Source organism: Tursiops truncatus, chromosome 3 (genome assembly GCF_011762595.2).
Source record: "Tursiops truncatus isolate mTurTru1 chromosome 3, mTurTru1.mat.Y, whole genome shotgun sequence".
Classification (NCBI taxonomy): domain Eukaryota; kingdom Metazoa; phylum Chordata; class Mammalia; order Artiodactyla; family Delphinidae; genus Tursiops; species Tursiops truncatus.
The window spans coordinates 166,560,985-166,581,991 of NC_047036.1; the positions used below are offsets into that span (position 1 = coordinate 166,560,985).

The following is a 21,007-nucleotide window of genomic DNA, read 5'->3' on the forward strand; positions in this document are numbered from 1 at the left end:
AGCTGAGCGGAGTCTGTTGGGGCAGGTGTCCAGCTGTTGGCCCTAATCTGGGAAGCAGCAGCGTGGAGCTTTGGCGATGTGGAGGTAGTAAAACCTAATGGTTAGAAGCTTGGAGTCTGGGGAATTCCCTGGCAGTCCAGTGGTTAAGACTTGGCGTTTTCACTACGGTGGCCCGGGTTCAGTCCCTGGTCGGGGAACTAAGATCCTGCAAGCCTCACAGTGCGGTCAAAAAAAAGAAAAAGAAAAAGAAAAGAAAAAATAAATTAAAAAGAAGCTCGGAGTCTGGAGCCTGCCTGTTTTCACATCTTGGTGTCATCACCTTGCATGCTCTGTGCAAATGACGTTGCTCTCTGCCTCAGTTTGCCCATCTGCAAAGTGGGGATGGCAAAGTACTCATCCCAGTGGGATCATCATCATCATTACTTTATTTTTTTTAATATTTATTTATTTATTTGACTGCTCCAGGTCTTAGTTGCAGCATGCGGGATCTAGTTCCCTGACCAGGGATGGAACCCGGGCCCCCTGCATTGGGAGAGTGGAGTCTTAACCACTGGACCACCAGGGAGGTCCCCATCACCATTATTTTAAATTACTGTTCCAAAAAACAGTCCCCCTAACTCCCACTCCTAGGGGGGCAGGGAAGGGAGGCCCCCTCCCCACTCACCCCTGCCCTGCCTGGACAGTGCCAACCCCTCTGCTTATGCCCAGGGCAGCGGCTGGCCGCCACCACACCGGGCAGGCTGTCCTGGTGCCACCAGGGAGCCGTCCAGCAGGTTTTTCCTCTCTGCCTGCTGTGGGGCACCCCACCGTCTCTTCCCCGCCTTGGCTGGGCCCGGCCCTCTCTAGGCTCCCGTGCTCCTCTCTGTCAGACGCAGCCAGCGGATGGCAGGCACTGCGTCAGGATGCCCAGCATCTTCGCCTACCAGAGCTCGGAGGTGGACTGGTGTGAGAGCAACTTCCAGCACTGGGAGCTGGTGGCCGAGTTCTACAACACGGTGAGGGCCGGGCGGGAGCCTCTGGTGGGACAGAGTCTCAGCAAACAGGGGTTCAAACCCCAGCTGCTCCACCTCCCCGCTGGGAAATCCTACCCGAGCAGCCGTCTCTCTGAGCCTCAGTTTGCTCATCTGTTGGGCAACGCCTGCCTTCTGGCTTTCATTCATTAGACTGTCTTTATTAGGCATGAGGCTCTGTGGTAGGTTTTGGAAATGCAGCCGTAACCTGGAAAAGAGCTGCCTCTGCCCTCCCAGAGCAGAGGATACAGGTGCGACTCCAGGTGTCCACAACCCAGGATGATGGTGCTGTAATGGGAGGCGCACAGGCAGCTTCTGGGAAGCCTAGAGGCAGCTCCTGAGCCATTGGTGGAGGGGTGGATCAGGGAGGGCTTCCTGGAGGAGATGGCTGTGTCTGCCTTGTTCTCAGCTCTATCCCCAGCCCAGGGTGACCAACTCATCCCAGTATGCTGGGACTGTCCTGGTTTTAGCACCATAAGTCCCGTGTCCCAGGAGACCCTGCAGTTCCAGGCAAAATAGGATGGCTGGTCATCCTTCACCCAGCCCCTGCTATCAGGACCACACTGGAAGGGCTCAAAACTCTTGGATGCCTCAACGGCAATGGCATTTAACCGAAGCTTGAAAGAGACAAGCGACCAGAGACACGTACAGTTATCCTGTGTGGGGTGCTGGGGACACTGTGGTGAATAAGGCAGTGGGCTTGCCTTCCTGGAGCTCCCGGATTGGTGGATAATGAGACAATGTCCTTTGCTCTGTGCCCTGCACATAGTACGTGCTCAATAAATGGTGAGCATGAATTCACGCAAATAATGGCCTTTACCGAGCACTTACTGTGTGCCAGGCATTGCCCAAAACATTTTGCCTGAGAAAAACCTCATTTAATCTTCACCATGACATTGGGAATTAGGCAGCATGTATAGTATATAGAGTTAGTTAATCCCATTTTCCAGATTAAGAAACAGGCATTCAGGGAGATTGAAGGATATGCCCAGGGTAACTGTGGTACTTAGAGGTGGGATTTGAACTTGGCATATCCGGGAGAGGTGTTTTTTTGGGGGAGGGGAGCTCAGTGTCAGGTTGCTCTGACTCTGTTACCTTTGACCTCACCACTTCCCAGAGCTGGGAGGCAAGAGTTTGAGATTCAAGGGGTCCCTGAGGTCGCCCCAGCTTTTGCTTCTCCTGAGCCAGAGATACCGACCCTTTCTGGTCCTCGGTGGCCTTCCCTATAAAATAGGAGAGGGCTGAATGTGCTGGTGCCTGGAGGCTGAGAAGAGGGTGTGGGGTTCTGGACTCCTCCTCTCTGCGTTCCCCAGTCCAGAAAGTTCCCTGTCCAGCCCACCCTGCAGAAGACACGGAGAGAGGGCTGGCTCAGATGAGGGCTGCTTCCGCATCCGTGTGCTCTCATGCAAAATTCCCCTCCATGACATCCTCCTTCAACCTTTTTTTTTTTTTTTTTTTTCCTGCACCTCAGGGATTGTGGGATATTAGTTTCCCCACCAGGGGTCGAACCTGGGCCCTGGCAGTGAAAGCGCCGAATCCTAACCACTGGACCACCAGGGAAGTCCCTTTTATTTTATTCTATTTTTTTTGTGGTATGTGGGCCTCTCACTGTTGTGGCCTCTCCCGTTGCGGAGCACAGGCTCCGGACGCGCAGGCTCAGCGGCCATGGCTCACGGGCCCAAGCCACTCCGCGGCATGTGGGATCCTCCCGGACCGGGGCACGAACCCGTGTCCCCGGCATCGGCAGGCGGACTCTCAACCACTGTGCCACCAGGGAAGCCGGGGAAGTCCCTTTTAAAATTGGAAACATCATCCTTATCACATGGACCACACAAAAGCCATAACGTTTTCACTAATCTTTGTAGGGCTTGAATAGATGTCAAACTACTAGGCAGCTTTTAATTTTTTAGTTTTAATTTTTAAATTTTATTTTATTTATTTATTTTTGGCTGCATCGGGTCTTTGTTGCTGTGCGCGGGCTTTCTCTAGTTGTAGCGAGCGGGGACTCCTCTTCATTGCGGTGCTTGGGCTTCTCATTGCGGTGGCTTATCTTGTTGCAGAACACGGGCTCTAGGCTCAGTACGGGCTCAGTAGTTGCGGTGCACGGGCTTAGTTGCTCCGCGGCATGTGGGATCTTCCCGGACCAGGGCTCGAACCCGTGTCCCCTGCATTGGCAGGTGGATTCTTAACGCCTGCGCCACCAGGGAAGCCCTAGGCAGGCTTTTAAAAGCATGCTTTTGGTCTAGGTATGTCAATGAAAGACACATATATAGCAGAAAAAAATTTTAAATCTGTTCATATGGATTTTGTCATGATCCACTTAGGAATCACAGCTCATAATTGGAAAAGAGTGTTCTCTGAAGAATCTTTTGCTTTCTTATTGATCTACGTGCAAGGAGCTCTGAGCCTGGGGTTGGAGGAAGTAGAGCCCAGCCCAGCACACGGTCAGGGTACAGACGAAGGACGCACTGGAGGACTCGGCTTCTTAGAGGAGGGCACCTAGGCGTTGGCTTTTGAAGGATGAATAGGACCTCGCCAAGTAGGGCAGGAGTCTGGGAAAGAGAGCAGAAGATAAGAAAAGGGTGTGCTAAGTCCTGGAAGTAAAAGAGGGACAACCAGTTTGGGAAAGTATGTCTCTGTGGCTAAAATATGGGGAGAGATAAAGATGAAGTTTTCAATGCTGAGTTGGAGCGTTTGAAATTTATCCTGTATTCACTGACGGACTCATTCATTCAACAAAAGTGCTGTAAACCAACCTGTGCTGGGTGATGCTGGGGTCCCAGAGAGGCTCAGTGCCCCCGGGTTGTTGGGCTGGTGGTTCAGAATTAGAAATGGACACCCCCACAGTTAGCTCGTGGCAAAGGGAGAAAAACAGGGGGCAGATGTGGGATGGCGAGGAACCATGGGGTGGAGCGTGACGCCTCTGTTTGTTGAATGGGGAGGGAACCTTGATGCTTAAGGAATGAGTAAATGTTCTCTAAGGTATATGGGGCAAAGGAAACAGCATATGCAAAGGTCTTGAGGTGAGAGAAAAGAACTGTTAGCTTCGAGCCAACGCCCAGGCTGCCTGCCTGAGGGGGAGGAAACGAAGGAGAGAAAAAGTGCTGATGAGGTTTCCAGGGGCTAAATCAGGAAAGCAGGGCAAAAGAGCGCGTGCTGCATCGTGAGGGCACGCGGGAGCCATGGCTGACTTCGGAGCATGGGGGAGTTGATGATCTGGGGGCAGCTGGAACACCTGGCTGCGTTTCACAGTCTAACCGAGAGCCAGGAAGGGCGATCCAACAGGAGCAGAGGTCGGGGGTGTGGGAGGGGCTGGGGCAGGTGGGGCAGGGGGAGAAGTCAAGGTGTGGGCCGCTCTAGTTGGCACCTGTTTGCTTTGGCCTGGTGGCCTCCAGGTGTGGCCTCCTTCTGGGCTGCTGACAACTTAGGAGAGTTTCAAGTGGTGTGGGGAGATGTTTCAAGGCCCCCCGCCCCAGGCTCCCAGAGGCAGCTGTGCTGCTGAATTTCTTCCCTGGGATCCTGCCAAAGCTTCAGAGGCTCCGCATCTCATCCTCTCTAGAAAACTCCCTCTCAGATGCCCAGATTCAGAACAAAGGGATGGTGTGCCTGGCGTGGGGAGCTGCATAGGAAAGGCACAGGAGTGGGGATGAGTAGGGGGAGTCTGGGGGTGGGTGGGTATCAAAGAGACAGGGAGATGAGAGCGGGGAGGGTGTAGGCTGCGGTGCCCACCTCCGACAGCGTCCCCACCTTCTTTTCCGATAGCCTTGGCGCTGTTGGCCTCTGCAGTGCGCTAGTAACTCCAGTCTCTCTCTTCCCTGGATGCTGTGTGACCCAGGCGGGAGGCCCGCCCCTCTCTGAGCGCCTGGCTGTGACCAGCAGGTCCCATGAGCTCTAAACCACACCTCCCTCTTCTGCCTTTCTCCTCCTCAAAACTCACAGCAACAGCAATTAATTACAGGGCACCTCTTGTATGCCAGGTCCCGCAGAACCGACGAGGGCATGGTTCCTGCCCTCAGGGAGGAGAGATGCGATTAATTGAATAATTGCACGCGTGAAACTGGTGACCATGCTCATGATACATCCCAGACCCAGACTCGATAGGTCCCTCTGGGCCTCTCTTCTCCTTCGGAAAAACAGGCAGCGCTGATCTGCAACCTGCTGGCCTCCCGGGGCTGACACAGGGGTCAGATTGAAATGACCCCTTTATTTCACTCTTCATTCATTGGGAATTGGTGCAGCCAGTCACTGTTCCAGCTCTGGGGACGCAGTGGTGATCAAAGCAGACAAAAATGCCTGCTCTCGTGGGGCTGGTGTCCTGGGGGATGGAGGAGACAGGCAATAAACAGGAGTCAAGAGTATAGGTTGCCAGGGGGTGGTACACGCTAGGGAAGAAAAACTCATTCATTCATTCCTTTTTTTAAAAAAATTAATTAATTTATTTATTTTGGGCTGCATTGGGTCTTCGTTGCTGCGCTCAGGCTCTCTCTAGTTGTGGTGAGCGGGGGCTACTCTTCGTTGCGTTGCGCGGGCTTCTCATTGCAGTGACTTCTCGTGTTGTGGAGCGCGGGCTCTAGGCGCGCGGGCTTCAGTAGTTGTGGCTCGCGGGCTCTAGAGCGCAGGCTCAGTAGTTGTGGCGCACGGGCTTAGCTGCTCTGCGACGTGTGGGATCTTCCCAGACTAGGGCTCGAACCCGTGTCCCCTGCATTGGCAGGCAGATTCTTAACCACTGCGCCACCAGGGAAGTCCCCATTCATTCCTTTTATTCAGCAAATATTTACTGAGTACCTGTGCAAAAAGGGGATTTCTGTGAGGTGCTAGTACTTTTTGACTCATAGGACGATGGAGAGGATGATACAGCTACTGGACATCCCTAATGTCCATCAGTGGATGAATGGATAAACACAATGTGCTCCATCCACACAATGGAATATGATTCAGCCTTAAAAAGGAGTCAAGCACTGACACATGCTACAACATGGATGAACTTTGAAAACATGATTCTCAGTGAGAAACCAGACCCAAAAGACCACACAGTATGCGATTCTGTTGATACGAAACATCCGGAACAGGCAACTCCACAGAGACCGAGAGTGGATTCATGGTTTCCAAGGGCTGGGGGAAGGGAAGGGAGAGTGATTGCTAATGGGTACAGGGTTTCCTTTTGGGGTGATGAAAATGTTCTGGAATTAGCAATGATGGTTGCACAACATTTGAATAGATTATGTACACTTGCAAAGAATGAATTTGATAGTCTGTGAGTTATATTGTAATTTAAAAAATAGAGGTATTTAAAAAAACTCACAGCTCCTGGCACATCCTAAGCACTGAATAAGTTGAAGCTATTATTATTGTTGTTGTTAGAAATACATATAGCACAGAGAAATGAGAAAGTTTTCATATATTAATTTTATTTGACATTAATTTTGTTAATGTCAAATAAAAGAGCACTGTAATCCTCATAAAATTCTTATTCTCCGCATTTTACAGATGGGGGAAATAAAGGCTCAGAGAGGGTACATTTCCTTCCCAGGGTTGCACAGCATGTGACTTGCAAGCGTGTGAATGCTGAGAGTGCCAGAGTTAAACCCCGGCCACCTAGTCTCAGAGTCTCTCACTTACGCACAGTGCTGTGAGGCCACTCAGTTACTGAGTAATTAACAATGTCGTGTGCATCTTAATTCATGCAAGTAAGTCCCATGGGGAGAGGGACTGTGGCTGGTGGTCCACGCCCCCAGCCCAGCACTGACACTCATGTGCATGAGTGGAATGGATGCATACGGGGGTCCTCGGCAGGTGACAGGGCCAGGGGTGGTGGTGGGAGTTTGAGCTTTGGCGCTGGGGAGAAAGAGAAAGGGGAGGTTTGGCCATTTTTTTTTTTTTTTTAATTTTTTGCTGTAGTTGATTTGCAATGTTGTGTTAGTTTCTGGTGTACAGCAAAGTGATTCAAATATACATATACTTAGATATATACATATATATAAAAAGAATATATACTCTTTTTCTCTTCTTTTCTTTTCTTTTTATGGCCGCTCCATGCAGCTTGCGGGATCTTAGTTCCCTGACGAAGGATTGAACCCGGGGCCCCGGCAGTAAGAGTGCGGAGTCCTAACTACTGGACCACCAGGGAATTCCCTTTTTCACGTTCTTTTCCATTATGGTTTATTATAGGATATTGAGTATAATTCCCTGTGCTGTACAGTAGGACCTTGTTGTTTATCTGTTTTATATTTAGTAGTGTGCATCTGTTCATCTCAAACTGTAGTTTATCCCTCCCACCCCCGGCCATGTTTCTTTTTTTTTTTTTTTTTTTTTTTTTTTTTTGGTACGTGGGCCTCTCACTGTTGTGGCCCCTCCCGTTGCGGAGCACAGGCTCCGGATGCGCAGGCTCAGTGGCCATGGCTCACGGGCCCAGCCGCTCCGCGGCATGTGGGATCCTCCCAGACCGGGGCACGAACCCGCGGCCCCTGCATCGGCAGGCGGACTCTCAGACACTGCGCCACCAGGGAAGCCCCCCGGCCATGTTTCTTGATTTGACCGAGTCAACATATTTTTCTTGAGTGCATGCCAGCCTACTGGCTGGGGATAAAACAGGTGTTTCCTGTCCTCTTGGAAGTCACAGTCCGGTGGGGAGGGCAGAGATGATAAAGCAGTAAGCAGTGAAAAAGACTGAGGTGAGGCGTCTACTCAGGTCAATCCCCTTCCTTCCTTCCTTCCTTCCTTCCTTCCTTCCTTCCTTCCTCCTTCTCCCCACCTTCCCTCCATCTCTCCCCCTTTTCCTCCTTCCGGTCCTCAGGATCCAGCCACATCCACTTACCAGACGTCCTGCTGGGTACGGGTGATCAAAACATCAAAGCATTCTAGAATAATAGTCACCCCATGGTACACAGCACATGCATCAGACACCTATGTGCATTATTGACACGTATTCTTTGCATGCATTATTCGCTACAAAAATTCACTGAGCACCTACTGTGTGCCAGGCACTGTCCTAGACACCTGGGGTTTGTAGCAGTGAACAAAACTGCCGACCCCCCTGGTCCCGTGGCACTCGGTTCTCGAATCCTCACTGTGGCGCTCGGAGATAGGGCCTCTGTTTTATAGAGGAGGAAAATGAAGCATAGAGCATCCCCCAAACTCTGACTGGATACACCGTAAAGGCAGTGACTTTGTTTTCAGGCACTGGTAAGGTCCTTGAGCACGTAGTAGGTACTGAAGGAATGATTGTTGAGTAAATGAATGAATGAATGAAAGTGAAGGCACCTGCTGGGGCTGGGGCCCAAGGAATCCAGCTCACCTGTATCCAGAGCTCAGGACTGGCCACGATCTCGGGCGGGTACCTTGCCTGCCTCTTTGAGTCTGGGTAGGGCCGGTGGTTGGGAAACGCGGGGGCTCAGCCCCAGAGGGCAGAGAGGGAGACGCTGGTGTCAGGGTGGTCTCTGATTCTATCACAAACCCCGGCGGCATTCGGAGCCCATTAGTTATAGGCGTTGCCCGTTGCTCTGTCCTCATTCTGCACACTCAGGGACGTTATTGAGAACACCTGTCTTCATCCTGCAGGCCACTTAGCGTGGAGCATTGATACCAACCACAAGCCTGTTATTATTATCTCCTTCAACAGTAACAAGAGCAGCAGCAGCCTTTGCTATTTCTTGAGCCAAAACCATGTCCCTGGCGAAGTAGCTTTTCAATGCCTGGCCTCATGCATCCCCCTCCCCCCAACAACCTTCACGGTGGCATTGATGATCCTCTCCGACTTCACTGGCGCAGGAAAGGGGGACCCAGACACACCAGATCACACAGCCGGGAAGCAGGGGAGCCCCCTCTTCATCTTCACCACCCATCTAGTCCTCCAATCTTTCAAAGCAGGGGGGTCAAAGCAAACTTCGGAGTCCCCCAGAGCTGTGCAACCTCAGAGAAATCACTCCACCTCTCTGAGACTTAAGCTCCCCATTGCCAGACAAGAACTAGAAAGGCGGACCTTGAGGGGGTGTGCTAGGATTAGGAACAATCTGTAAAGTCAGGCTGTCAATAGATTGGAAAGTGACAGTTGTAGCGCCTTCTATTCAGAAGGTTCTAGATGCAAGACCTTCTGCCAAGTGTTTTCATGTGTGTGACAGGTGATCCACCTGAATTCTTTTGAGATCCAGCCAACAGGATTTATTGAGCACCTACTATATTCTGGTTCCTAAGGTTATAATGGAGAAGGGGGAAGCCACAGTCCCCATTCTCAAAGCCAGGTTTAGCGGGAGAGCCAGATGGTTCCAGCCAGACAAGTGTCAGGAAAGTGGGACGGCACAGGGCCACCAAGGAAGGCCACCTGACCCTGCCTTGGGGGATTAGGAAGGCTTTAGGGAGAAAGTGATGCCCAGGTTAAAGGCGGAGTAATTGGCCTGGCGAAGAGGGGTGAGTGGGAATGAGAGTGTTCCAGGCAGTGGGAACAGTATGTGTGAACTCCTGGAGGTTAAAGGATGGCTCATTCAGAACTGAGTTACTCCTTCCACCCAGATTATAAAGTTGAAGGTGGAGAAAGGTGAGTCATGGAGGGAGTTTATAAGCCAAGCTGAAGAATCTGGATTTTATAGATGAGAGTCACGGACGTGTTTTGAGTGGAGGCTTAACAGTTTGGGAGGCTGGATGGCTCAGCATCTTCAGGCTATGCCTGATTTGCCCAAGGGCTGCCGTTTGGTTGAAGACAGAGGGACCATCAGAGTTGTTTGGGGTTTTGCCCATTCAGTATCCATGGCCCCATTTTCCCTTCATCAACCACCTGGTTATGGCCTCGGTGGGATGGTCAATCAAGGTGGTCCCCCTCCTCTGGCCAAGGGTGGGATGTGGCCCAGGCTACACTCTCCAGAATTTGAAGCTTGGGCTTGGACAGAAGGACTGGACACAGTTGTTTTCATTCATACCCAAAATTGCCCCCTGAAGAGACTGTCCATTAGAGGGTCAAAGCTGTTCTGGTTTCTGCAATTCCTTTGATTAATGAGCTCCCTATAATGAATGAATGAATGAACGAACGAATGAATGAATGAATGATTTGGTTAATTAAATAAGTAACCACACACACACACACACACACACACACACACACACACACACACACATTTATATTTATAGTGTAAGTTCACCAGAATCATCTTCTGTTGCTTGCTACCAAAGAACCCTAGCTAATAATTACTACTGCTGATGGGTTTGTTGGATTCAGGCAATAGAATGGTAGATTAAGCAAAAACCAAAACAAAGAAAGAAAGATATTGTGGAATATCTTAGAAAATGGAAAGATGAGTTGTTTTGGGAAAGCTGTGACCCAGGGTAGGTGTGCAGGATTCAGAAGAAGGGCGAATACTACCCTCGAGTATTTGCTTTTTTTTTCCTCACCCTTGTCTTCTCGTGGGTGGCAAGATGGTTGCCGTATTTTAAACATCATGACAATATCCCAGGGCCTCTTTAGAGAGTTGCCAACGGTGCCACACAATTATGGTGACTCCCAGGCTTTGTGTCTGCTCCAAGTTTCAAATTCACCAAAGAAAAGTCTGATATCCTGCTTTGGGATAGGTGTCTATTCCGGTGGGGTAGGGTCTCATGATACGGACAGGGCAGGTCGGGGGTGTTCCGTGTTCTGGGGTAGCCACTGTGAACTGGGTGATCCTCCGGGGATGCGTTTGACTCTGTCCATTGACAAACACCAGAGAACTTGGCGTGGAAAACAAGGACATAGGTGGGACCATGGGCTGGGGAACCAGTTTGCCAAGGCTGGGTTCTCAGACTGTGACCTTTGAGCTGGTTCTCCCATTGCCCCAGGAGAGCTGTGGACTTTCCTGGAATCAGGAGGCCTCCTGTCTTGGGAACCTGTACAGGTGCCCAGGACCTAGGCTAGTAGAAGCTGACCTTGTATCAGGTGAATGATTTCCCCCCTCACCCACCACTGTGCCCTGTATTTTTGAGTCAGCATCATTAATACTGGGGTTCTGAAAAATAACAGAGCATCCTAGTTAAGAGGGTGCTGTCTCTTCACTTTCTAAGATGGAATGCAGACAATTTAGGAGACCTTTACAAGGGGAAGATCTTTGGGGGGAGGGAAGGGTGTCATTGAGTGAGCAAGCTGGTTGACCTCAAATTGGCAGGTGGATTGAGGCCATGAGAACACCTGTTTCTGAGCCCATGTGAGATACTCACTGTGACCCCAACATATCTGGGGGAGGCTTCGAGGGGCATCAAAGTCCTGCATCAGCAGTTGGGGACTTTGAGCCGTTGAAATTCTGGTGCAAATGTTCTTGTGACCTTAATTGTATTTATGAGTCCAGTGAGGCTTGGGGACCTTTGGGTCAACAGCATGAAGAGGCAGGTGGTGTTATGCCTATGTCAGAAATGCAGAGATGGCAGGTTAAGGGATTGAAGTTACCTTCTCAAGGCTCCACGGTTAATGAGCAAGGGAACATGTATCCAATCCCACACCACTTGGATCCCAAAGGTCGTTCATTGGAATGCTTTGGTTTCAAACAAAACAGCCAACTAAAACAGCTTAAATAGAAAGGACAATATCTTTTTTTTTTAAAATGGAAGTTGGAGGTAGATGGTTCCAGAATAGATTAACTCAGAGCCCAACATCATCAGGCTACTTGGTTCTTCCCATCTTTCTTCACTGCTATCCCTGGAGAAGTGGTCCTCAAAATATTGTCCAAGCGCCACCCTGCTTGGTGTCCTTGAGACCCTTTCAGGGTTTCCTCAAGGTCAAAATTATTTTCATAATAATGTTAAGGTATTATTTGCCTTTTCCCACTCTGATTCTCTCACGAGGGTACAATGGAACCTTCCAGAGGCTGCATGACGTGTGATGACATCATCTATCTGATGGCCAAACGAATGTGGGCTTGTGTAGTCACGTGTCTTGAAAGTTTTGGGGTTTTAGTTTCTAATAAGGTAAATCTTGATAGATGTAACTCACACAAGTAAAAGCTCTTCAGGGTCCTCAGTAATATTTAAGAATATAAGAAGATCTTGAAACCAAAATGTTTGAGACCACTGTCCTCAAGTATTTGTTTTTGCTGTCAACCTTGTTTCCTCATGGTTGCAAAATGGCTGCCACATCTGAAACATCACAACAATCTCCAAGGGCTTTTCACTCAGTCTGATTTCAGTAAAGAGAACTTTCCCAGGAGCCCCTCATCAGATCTTCCATCACGTTTCATTGGCCAGAATTATACCACACGTTCATTCCTTAACCAATCCTTAGCAATAGGGATGATCTATGCCCTGGGGCCAAATCCTGCCTCCCTAAAAGCCATGTCTTCCTGATGCCTGAACAAAATTCTGGTTTATTTAACAAGGAAGGAAGGGGGTATCTATAAGTTAAGACATAAGTCCAGCTGCTGTAGCAGAGACCCAAAATAATAATGGTTTAATGAAGATAGAAATTTGTTTCTCTCTTACATAACATCCAATTATAAGCTCCCCAGGGCTGGTGTGAGAGCTTTGGGGTACCAGAGATCCAGGCTCCTTCTATATGGTTGTTTTCCCATCTCTAGGCCATTGCTGTCATTTGTATGGCTCAAGAAGCTATCCCACCACATCTGCATCCCAGTAGAAAGGGATTGAGGGGAAGGCACACCCCTTCCCTTTAAGAAGACAACCTAGAAGCTGTACTTATGTCTTGTGCCCATGTCTTACTGGCCAGAACTCAGTCACACGGCTGTGTGGAGCTGCAAGGGAATCTGGGAAATGTAGTCTTTAGCTTGGTGGCCTTGTTACATAGAAGAAGGAGAGAATCAGATTAGCTTGTGCCCATTGTTATTCCCCTTTGCCTCCCAAGAAGGATATGTCTTCCTAATACTGAACCAAATCAGTTTGAACTGCCATATTCTTAGTGGTCATTGTTAGTTATCTGAATCATGTGTTATTATCAAACATCGGCTGAGGTCTATGAAGCAATTTCTGCTTCTGTGATAAACAGCGCTCTGCTTCTTGTCTCAAGAAACTCACGTGGGATCTCGCTTCAAATCCTGGATTCTCCAGTTACTGGCTGGGTGACCTGGGCTGGACCATTGGACCACTCTGAGAATCAGTATCTACTTCTATGGTGTGGTGATGCACAACCTACCTGGCAGGGTTGTTTTGAGGATGAGAAAAGATTCTGGGAATAATAAACCTTGCCTGGGCCCCAGAACATTGTGAATGCCTAATTATAAGGACGCAAATCACTAATCCGCAGACAACATAGCTGTGCAATCATGGGGTTCTGGACAAGGCATAGCTGTGCGGTGCCAGCTGGTCTCCATACACCTTTCTCCTCTCCTACGCCGGCCCACAGTAATATTTCCTCTTTGTCTCAGCTAGCTGATGTTGCATAACAAATCACCCTAAAGTTTAGTGGCTTGAAACAATGACCACTTATTTATTTATTTCTTTTTGCTCATGAATCAGTAATCTGGATAGGGTTTGGCAGGGACAGCCCATCTGTGTTCCACTTGACAACTGTTGGTGTGACTTGAAGGGGGGAAGGGGACTGGAATCATCTGAAGGTTCATTCACTTCTGTGTGTGGTAGCTGGGCTGGGAAGAGTCAAACTTCTGGGGACTGGAATAGCTGGGGCTCCTCCAGCATCTCTCTCGATCTCTCTGTGGTCTCTCCACATGGTCTCTCCAGCATGGCAGCTTTAAGGGTACCCCATCTCCTTGCATGGTGGCTAGAGCTCCAATGTCTCGTGCTCTGAGATGGCGACCATCAGGTGCAAGCCACAGTACTTTTATTGACGCAACCTCAGAAGTCACGCCCCATCACTTCTGCTTCCTGCTGTTTTTAGAAGCGAGTCACTAGGGTATTACATTGTCTTTCCTTGTCTACAAGGCCAAGGCCAACTCATGACCACCAAGTGTGCATTTCAGTCCACAAGATGTGGAGTGCAAGCCTTAAGCTGCTTCTTAAGGACTGACCTGGAAGCAACAGATTCATTTACATTCCTATCCCATTGGCTAGACCAGGTCCCAAGGCCACGGTGAGCTGCAAGGAAGGCTGGGATATGTAGTCTTTCGTTGAGTAGTTGGACGCCCAGCTCAAACTTGGGGAACACTATTGCCGAAAGGAAAATGTGGAACGTTAGTAGCTAGACTTTGCCACATGCATTGAATGAATGAATGAACCCATAGAATAATGGATGGAGTTATGGATCTGCTGATGACTGGTTGGCTGTTAAGTTCAGCTGAAAGATGGATAGACCCTGGGTTGATCAACTGCCTGAAAGGTGATAGGTGACCGACTGGGTAATGACTAAGGGCAGCCCCCCTCCTCGTCCTCTGTCTGACAACCCCCTCCCCGTATTTCCCCCTTCCTTCTCCAGTTCAGCAATGTCACCTTCTTCATCTTTGGGCCTCTCATGATGTTTCTGATGCACCCATATGTCCAGAAATGTTCCCGCTACATTTATGTCACCTTCATCCTCTTCACAGTCGTAGGTAGGTGGGGGGCTGGGACAGTACGGTAGTGGGGGCGGGAAGGGACAATTCCCTTGACCACTTGCCTTTGTCTTTTGCTCCAGGTCTGTTCTCTATGTACTTTCACATGACACTCAGCTTCCTGGGCCAGATGCTGGATGAGATTGCTATTCTGTGGCTGCTGGCCAGTGGCTACAGCATATGGATGCCCCGCTGCTACTTCCCTGCCTTCCTAGGGGAGAACAGGTGGGGCGAGGGCCGGTCCTCTGTCGATCTTGCTGGAGCCCACCTATCCTCTGGGTCCCCTGCCCAGGCCCTCTTGGGGTGTTTGGAATCCTTCCCCTCAACACCCCAGGACTTTTTCCTGACCCTGCCTGATCTAACTGGACTTCCAGGGGCCCCTCTTCTGAGTGCACTTGCGACCCCTGGAAGTCCTCCCCTTATCCTACTGCTTATTTGGAATTCTTCCTCTGATCCCACCTGGATAGCTGGGACCTTCTCCAGACCCTGTCTGAACCCACTATGGGGTCCCAGAACCCCATGCCTAAGCTTACCTGGGGCCCACAGACCTCTTCCCTGAGCCTGTCACCTGGGTTGCCCGGAATCTTTCATTGGATCCTCCTGGGCCCTTTTTTTTGACCTCAAGACCCATCTGAATCTCTCTCCTGACCCTGTGTGACCCACTTGAGCCTTCCAGGACCCCTCTCCTAATAGCCACTGGGACCCCTGTAGTTCCTTCCTTAATCCCACCCGGCTCACCTGAATCCCTTGCCTGAACTCACCTGGGCTCTGGAACCCTCTTCTGACCTGACTAAGCCCCCTTGAGCTTCCCTGAGACCCCCTTGTCATCCTACCCATCCCCTACCCCGGGACCCCCTTTGGACCCTGCTTGTGCCCACCTGGGTTCCCTGGGAAATTTCATGTGATCCTCCTGGGACCCCTGAGACCTTTTACTGAGCCCACCTGGGAGTCTTAAGACCATTTTCTGAGCTTCCCTTTTCTCATCCGTCTTTGCGACAAGAGCACCCTATTGCTCTGCCTAAACCCCACAGGAACACCCCCCAACCACCCCCCCACGGCTGATCCCTTCTCTCCCCAGGCCCCAGTACATCTGCCTGGTCATCACCGCCACCGTGGTCAGTACCTTCCTGTCCTTCCTGACGCCCATGATCAACGCGTACGCCCTCAACAGCATTGCCCTGCACGTCGTCTACGTCGTGGCCCAGGAATATAAAAAGTGGGTGGTGGCTGCAGGTGCCCGGGGAGGGGGCTCCCCTTTCCCTTCCAAGAACCGCACCCCCCACCCCCGCCAAAAAAACCCACAACATCTCACTGTGTTAAAGAGGTGATGTCCCTTCCCCGAGATCATTCAGCAAATAGGGGCAGGACCGGGATTTGAACCTAAGGTTGTCTCTGACTGCAGAGTTTGTCCCTTTTATTCTGAAAACCCCCAAACACACATAGAAGTGGAGAGCATTGTATCACAAACCTCCGTGTGCCCACTAACCAGCCCCAGCAAACATTAGCATCTTGCCGACCTGCGTCCTATGTTCCCCCCAGATTTCATATAATGTCACCCATTCATTTTTCAGGGTTTCACTCACCTGATAAAGAATTATTATTTTTAGCCCATACTAGGTCTTAGCAGGCTAGAGAGGGGACTCTCAAATGGGGCCCTTTGAGGAGAGTTGAATAAAACGTTTCCTTACAAAGGAGAGGGCAGGCTGTAGGAAAATCACTAGGGATCATTTAGAAGCTCTGTGTTAATAACGGCGGGATTCTGTGATCATCGGGAGACCTGGGATGGGGAGTGATGGGAGGGAGTGATTGCAAGAATCTGGAAGGAGAGAGCTAGCAGAGGGGGGTCTCCTTGGCAAGAGCTGTGGCCTCCAGTTGTTGGTTGTAGCCAGCCCGAGCCAATCCCACAGGGAGGTTGTGTGGACCAAATCCAGGGGCTCCCTTGTCCTTGGGCTTCCAGTTGGGTTGCCCAATGATTTCCAGTTGGGTTGGCCAATGGGGAGCCCCAGTAGGGAACCAAAGGGTAGATGGAGGATACTGTTGGAATATTTATTTCGAGGTCCACATAGCTTAGCTCCCCTGCCCCTGCTGCCCTCTGAGGCACAGGGCAGAGTGGAGAAAGGCAGGGAAGGATCTAGAGGGACGAATAGAAGATCCTTCCTTAAGATAGCATCTAATACCCATTTTGCACTGAACTTTCCTCAGTTTCCCAAAGACATCTTCTTACACCTGGTCTTGTTTAAATCAGAAGGCAAACACAGTCTCTCAGACCTTCTTTATTCCATAGCAGTCCCTCCCTCCCTCCCTCCCCCCTCCCCCCTCCCCCTTTCTTCACGCCTCTGATTTGATAACAGAAACTCGATCCATCGTTTGTCCTGTACAACATCCTGCATTATGGATTTGGCCGACTGATTGCTGTGGTTTCTTTCTTTCTTTCTTTTTCTTTCTTCCTTCCTTCCTTCCTTTCTTTCTTTTTTTCTTTTTCTTTCCTTCTTTCTTTCTTTCTTTTTCTTCTTTTTTCCTTCTTTCTTTTTTATTTTTGTATTTCCTGAAAATTAATAGATCTAGACTTACATTTAATTTCCTCATTTCATGTGTGGCACTGGGTGCTGCTTGTTCCAGCCAATCAAGACCCCATGATGAATGGTTGTCCCACATTTAGTGCCATTAAGATTGATCAGTAGATTCGGATGTTGTCATCCAGACCCTTCATTGTAAAGTTTCCTACTGACCTTTCCCCTAATGATTCCAGCAGCTGTTTCATGCCATCTCCATCCGTGATCTCATTAGAGGGTGCAAAAGGGTGATTTTCAGATTCTGTTATTCCTTCTGCATTGATTATCTGGAGTTCATCCATCCAGATAGAAGGACTTTTGCTCATCCACCTTGAAATACAGTTTGGACAGGAAAGACAGGATAGGGCACTGATTCTTTCCCTTTTAAAAATCAACTTCTAGAGCAATGAGTTGGCACCTTAGCCATCTCTAGTAAGGACCAATGAAGTGGTTTTTTTCTTTAAGTATTATTATGAACTCATGGGTGTTTATATCTCTGAAGTGTTTCAATCCATTGCAGTCACTATCCTATATTTTTAACTTTTTATTTTGAAATAATTAGAGGCTCAGAGCAAGTTGCAAAAATAGTACAGAGTCCTGTGTACCCTTTACCCAGATGCCCCCCCTGCTCCCCCAATGGCAGCATCGGATGTAACCACAGTCCAGCCTCAAAAAGGAGGAAATTGACAATGGGACAATACTGTTAACTAGATCACAGACTTTATTCAGAGTTCACTAATTTAAATTTTTTTTTTTTTTGGCCACACTGCCCAGCATGCAGAATCTTAGTTCCCTGACCAGGGATCGACCCTGTGCCCCCTGAAGTGGAAGCGCAGAGTCCTAACCACTGCACCACTGGGGAATTCCTTAGATTTCACCAATTCTGATGATTTTTTTTTTTTTTTTTTTTGGTGTTCAAACTGTCCCATTTCAGGCTAGCGGGCAGGGCTTGTGCTTTTATCCATAAAGGAGTTACTGCCCCATTAATCCCTGATAAACTGTTTCCTAAGGGACAGTGGGTTAGCTCTGCTGTTTGGGAAACACAGATTCCAATCTTGAGTTATCCTGAGACATGGCCTCAGAGAATACACCCTCCCACACACAGACATATATTCTCATAGCCACATAGACATAAATTCTCATGCACCGACCCACAGGGGCACACACACTTACACCCCAAAACACAAACACGGAAAGCCTTGTTGGTTGCGGGTTCTGCATTCTGATAAACCTGAATCAGACCCCACTTACTAGCCGTGTAACCTTGGGGTGGGGCTGGGACATACTTAATCTCGCGTGCCTCAGTTTTCTCACCTACAAAATGGGAATAATAGCATTGTTGTGAGGACCCGGCATCTTGTAAGGGCTCAGCAAGTGTTAGCACAGATCTGGCCCTCTCCCCGCTTGCCCCCTTGATCCTTCCCTCCTCCCAGCCTCATCTCCTTGGATGGAGGAGTTTCCCGTCAGCTCCTTTGGGCCCTGCTAGCTGAGTCAGGCTCTGATCTCCCTCCTTCCCTCCCTAGGACCAGTAATAAGGAGCTTCGGCGTCTAATTGAGGTCACCATGGTTTCATGGGCTTTTGCGTTTACTAGCTGGATCAGTGACCGCTGGCTTTGCAGTTTCTGGCAGTGGATTAATTTCTCCTACCTGCACAGCATCTGGTAAGCATTTGCCCTGTGGTCTTGGGCCTTAGCAGCAGAAACTCTCAGATGCCAGAGCTTGGAGCAGGAGCCTGGGGGCAGGGTGGGGAGGCACAGATACTGGGATGTGTGTGTGTATGTATGTCTGTGTGTGTTGGGGGACGGTGTAGTCCGGAGATCAGGTCCAGGAGGTCCTTTGGGATGGTCAGGATCCATGAGAGGTAGGGAGAGGTGGGGATGGGGGCATCAAGCTGGCTGCAGGGGCATCTTGTCCCGTCATCACCCTGTCACATAGGCATGTACTCATCAGCATCCCCTTCCCCTATGGCACTGTCATCATGGCCATGGTGGATGCCACGTATGAGATGCCGGACAAAACTCTCAAAGTCTGCTACTGGCCTCGGGACACTTGGTCCATGGGGCTGCCCTACGTGGAGATCAGTGATGACAACAAGAGCTGCTGAGGTCCGCCAGCTTCTTGACCACCCAGCTACCTGCGTCCTGAGGACAGAAACCTGAATGGGGAGACTGAGAGACACTCGCAGTTCCACCCTCCAGCTCCATTTCCCCATCCTCCTGGTCCTCCGTGGCCCCATCCTGAGGCAGGGGATGGACTTCACAGCCTCTCTGTGCTGTAGTCTGATGACCCTGGGCGGCTGCCTGGCAGAGCTCCCCTCCACAACCTGCCCCTGTTCTCTTTCACTTCCTCTTCCTGGTTCACTGTTGTCACGTGACCAGGCTGGATGACCTGGTGCTGTGATTCTGTGGCAGCCACTGGGAATGACCTCAGGCTGGGGCTTGGTCCCCGGGCACCTTATGAAGAGTGGCGGTCACTATGAGACTCTTTGGACCTGTCTTCGGCTGTGCAATGTCACTGGTACTTGGGGGGCATCCCAGAGAAGGGACATGTTTTCCAGTCACCTCATTCTACACTCACACATGCGTGCAGAGACCTCACAGATCCTCACACGGGCTCACACCGGCTCCCATGGAGTTGTGGGGTTGACAGCAGAGCAACTTGGAAGCCAGGACTGGGTGATTTGGGTACTGTTGGGGCACGGGCATCAGTACGGGAGCTGCAGTGGCCGGTACAGGCTCTCAAAGCGAGGGGAGAAGGGGAGGGTGATCTCCATGGCGGTTAAGAGCCCAGGGCTTGGAGTCAGGCAGATGTAAGTTCGAATTCTGCTCCACCATCTCCTACTTGTATTATCTGGGGTAAGCGATTTTTTCCTGCCTCTGAAGTTCAAGGACCATGTCTGTAAAACATTCCTTCCTTCCTGGGATTTCTGTGTAGATAAAACAAGATAACATATAAAGTGCTTAGCATGGAGTCTGGCAAACATCCGTCCATCTACTCATTCTGTAATTTATCCATCCTTTTATCCATCCATCCATCTTTTGAACTGTCATTGAACTATCCATCTAGCTATCCTTTAAGTTACTCATCCACTAATTTATTCCTTCATTTGTCCATCCTTTCATCTGTTATCCATCTTTTTAATCTACTGCTTATTCATTAATGTATCATCCATTCATTGAACCATCCATGCGTCCATCTACTCATCCACTTATCCACCCATCCATCCATCCATATATTTATTATTCATCCTTCCATCATCCATTACTCATTATCCTTCCACCCATCCATGTATCCAACTGTTAACTATCCCTCCATCCATCTATATCTAGCCATCCATTTATTTTCATTTATCCTTCTGTCTAACCATTTGTTTAATTATTTATCCATCCATTCATCCATCCATCCATATTTAGCCATCTATTTATTCATTTATCCATCCAGATCATTCAGTCATCCCTCCGTTCATCTATTTTCCCACCTGTTCATTCATTCATTCAGTCAGTCAGTCATTCATCTCTTCAACAAATATATCTTGAGTTCCTACTATATGTTTGACACTAGTCCTTGGGGATATATGACAACAAAGACATGCAAAGTCCCTCCCCTAGTGAGGAGACAACATTAGATAAATAAAAAGACACATAACCAAGGCACTGATGGGTGCTGCAAAAAAGATAAAGCATGGTGATGTTCTCAAGACCACGGGGTGGGGAGCGCCCATTTCAAATGGATGATCAGTGGGGAGTGCACTTTCCAGCTGAGCCCTCAATAACAAGGAAAGCAGCCATTCCAAGAACTGGGCAAGACCATTCTGGGCAGAGGGAATGGCAGGTGTGAAACTTTTGGGGTGGGAATGAAGTGGAACAACAGAAAGGAAGCTGCTGTTGGAGCTCAGTAAATGAGAGTTCAGAGTAAGAGGTTCTTAACCTGGGGGGCCGGGACGGATTTCGTATCCATGAACCACTTGACGTTCTCTGCAGAAGATGGGTTTCTGGGC

General features: G+C 49.5%; 1 protein-coding gene across 1 annotated transcript; it reads left to right on the forward strand.

The window, feature by feature from the left end:
* Positions 1 to 805: 805 nt before the first annotated feature.
* Positions 806 to 19,973, forward strand: ACER1 (alkaline ceramidase 1). Its single transcript, XM_033854557.1, has 6 exons — positions 806 to 995; positions 14,344 to 14,458; positions 14,542 to 14,683; positions 15,537 to 15,674; positions 18,534 to 18,671; positions 18,946 to 19,973. Exons 1-6 carry the CDS (start codon positions 903 to 905, stop codon positions 19,112 to 19,114), a joined length of 795 nt encoding a protein of 264 aa, XP_033710448.1. The 5' UTR covers positions 806 to 902; the 3' UTR covers positions 19,115 to 19,973.
* The last annotated feature ends 1,034 nt before the right edge of the window (positions 19,974 to 21,007 follow it).

Excerpts from the sequence above, each read along its gene's own strand:
- ACER1 (XM_033854557.1), top strand. The coding sequence starts at position 903 with ATGCCCAGCATCTTCGCCTACCAGAGCTCGGAGGTGGACTGGTGTGAG. Across the intron at positions 14,684-15,536 it reads GCCTTCCTAGGGGAGAACAG|GCCCCAGTACATCTGCCTGG; the intron begins GTGGGGCGAGGG and ends TTCTCTCCCCAG. Across the intron at positions 18,672-18,945 it reads TCCTACCTGCACAGCATCTG|GCATGTACTCATCAGCATCC; the intron begins GTAAGCATTTGC and ends CCTGTCACATAG.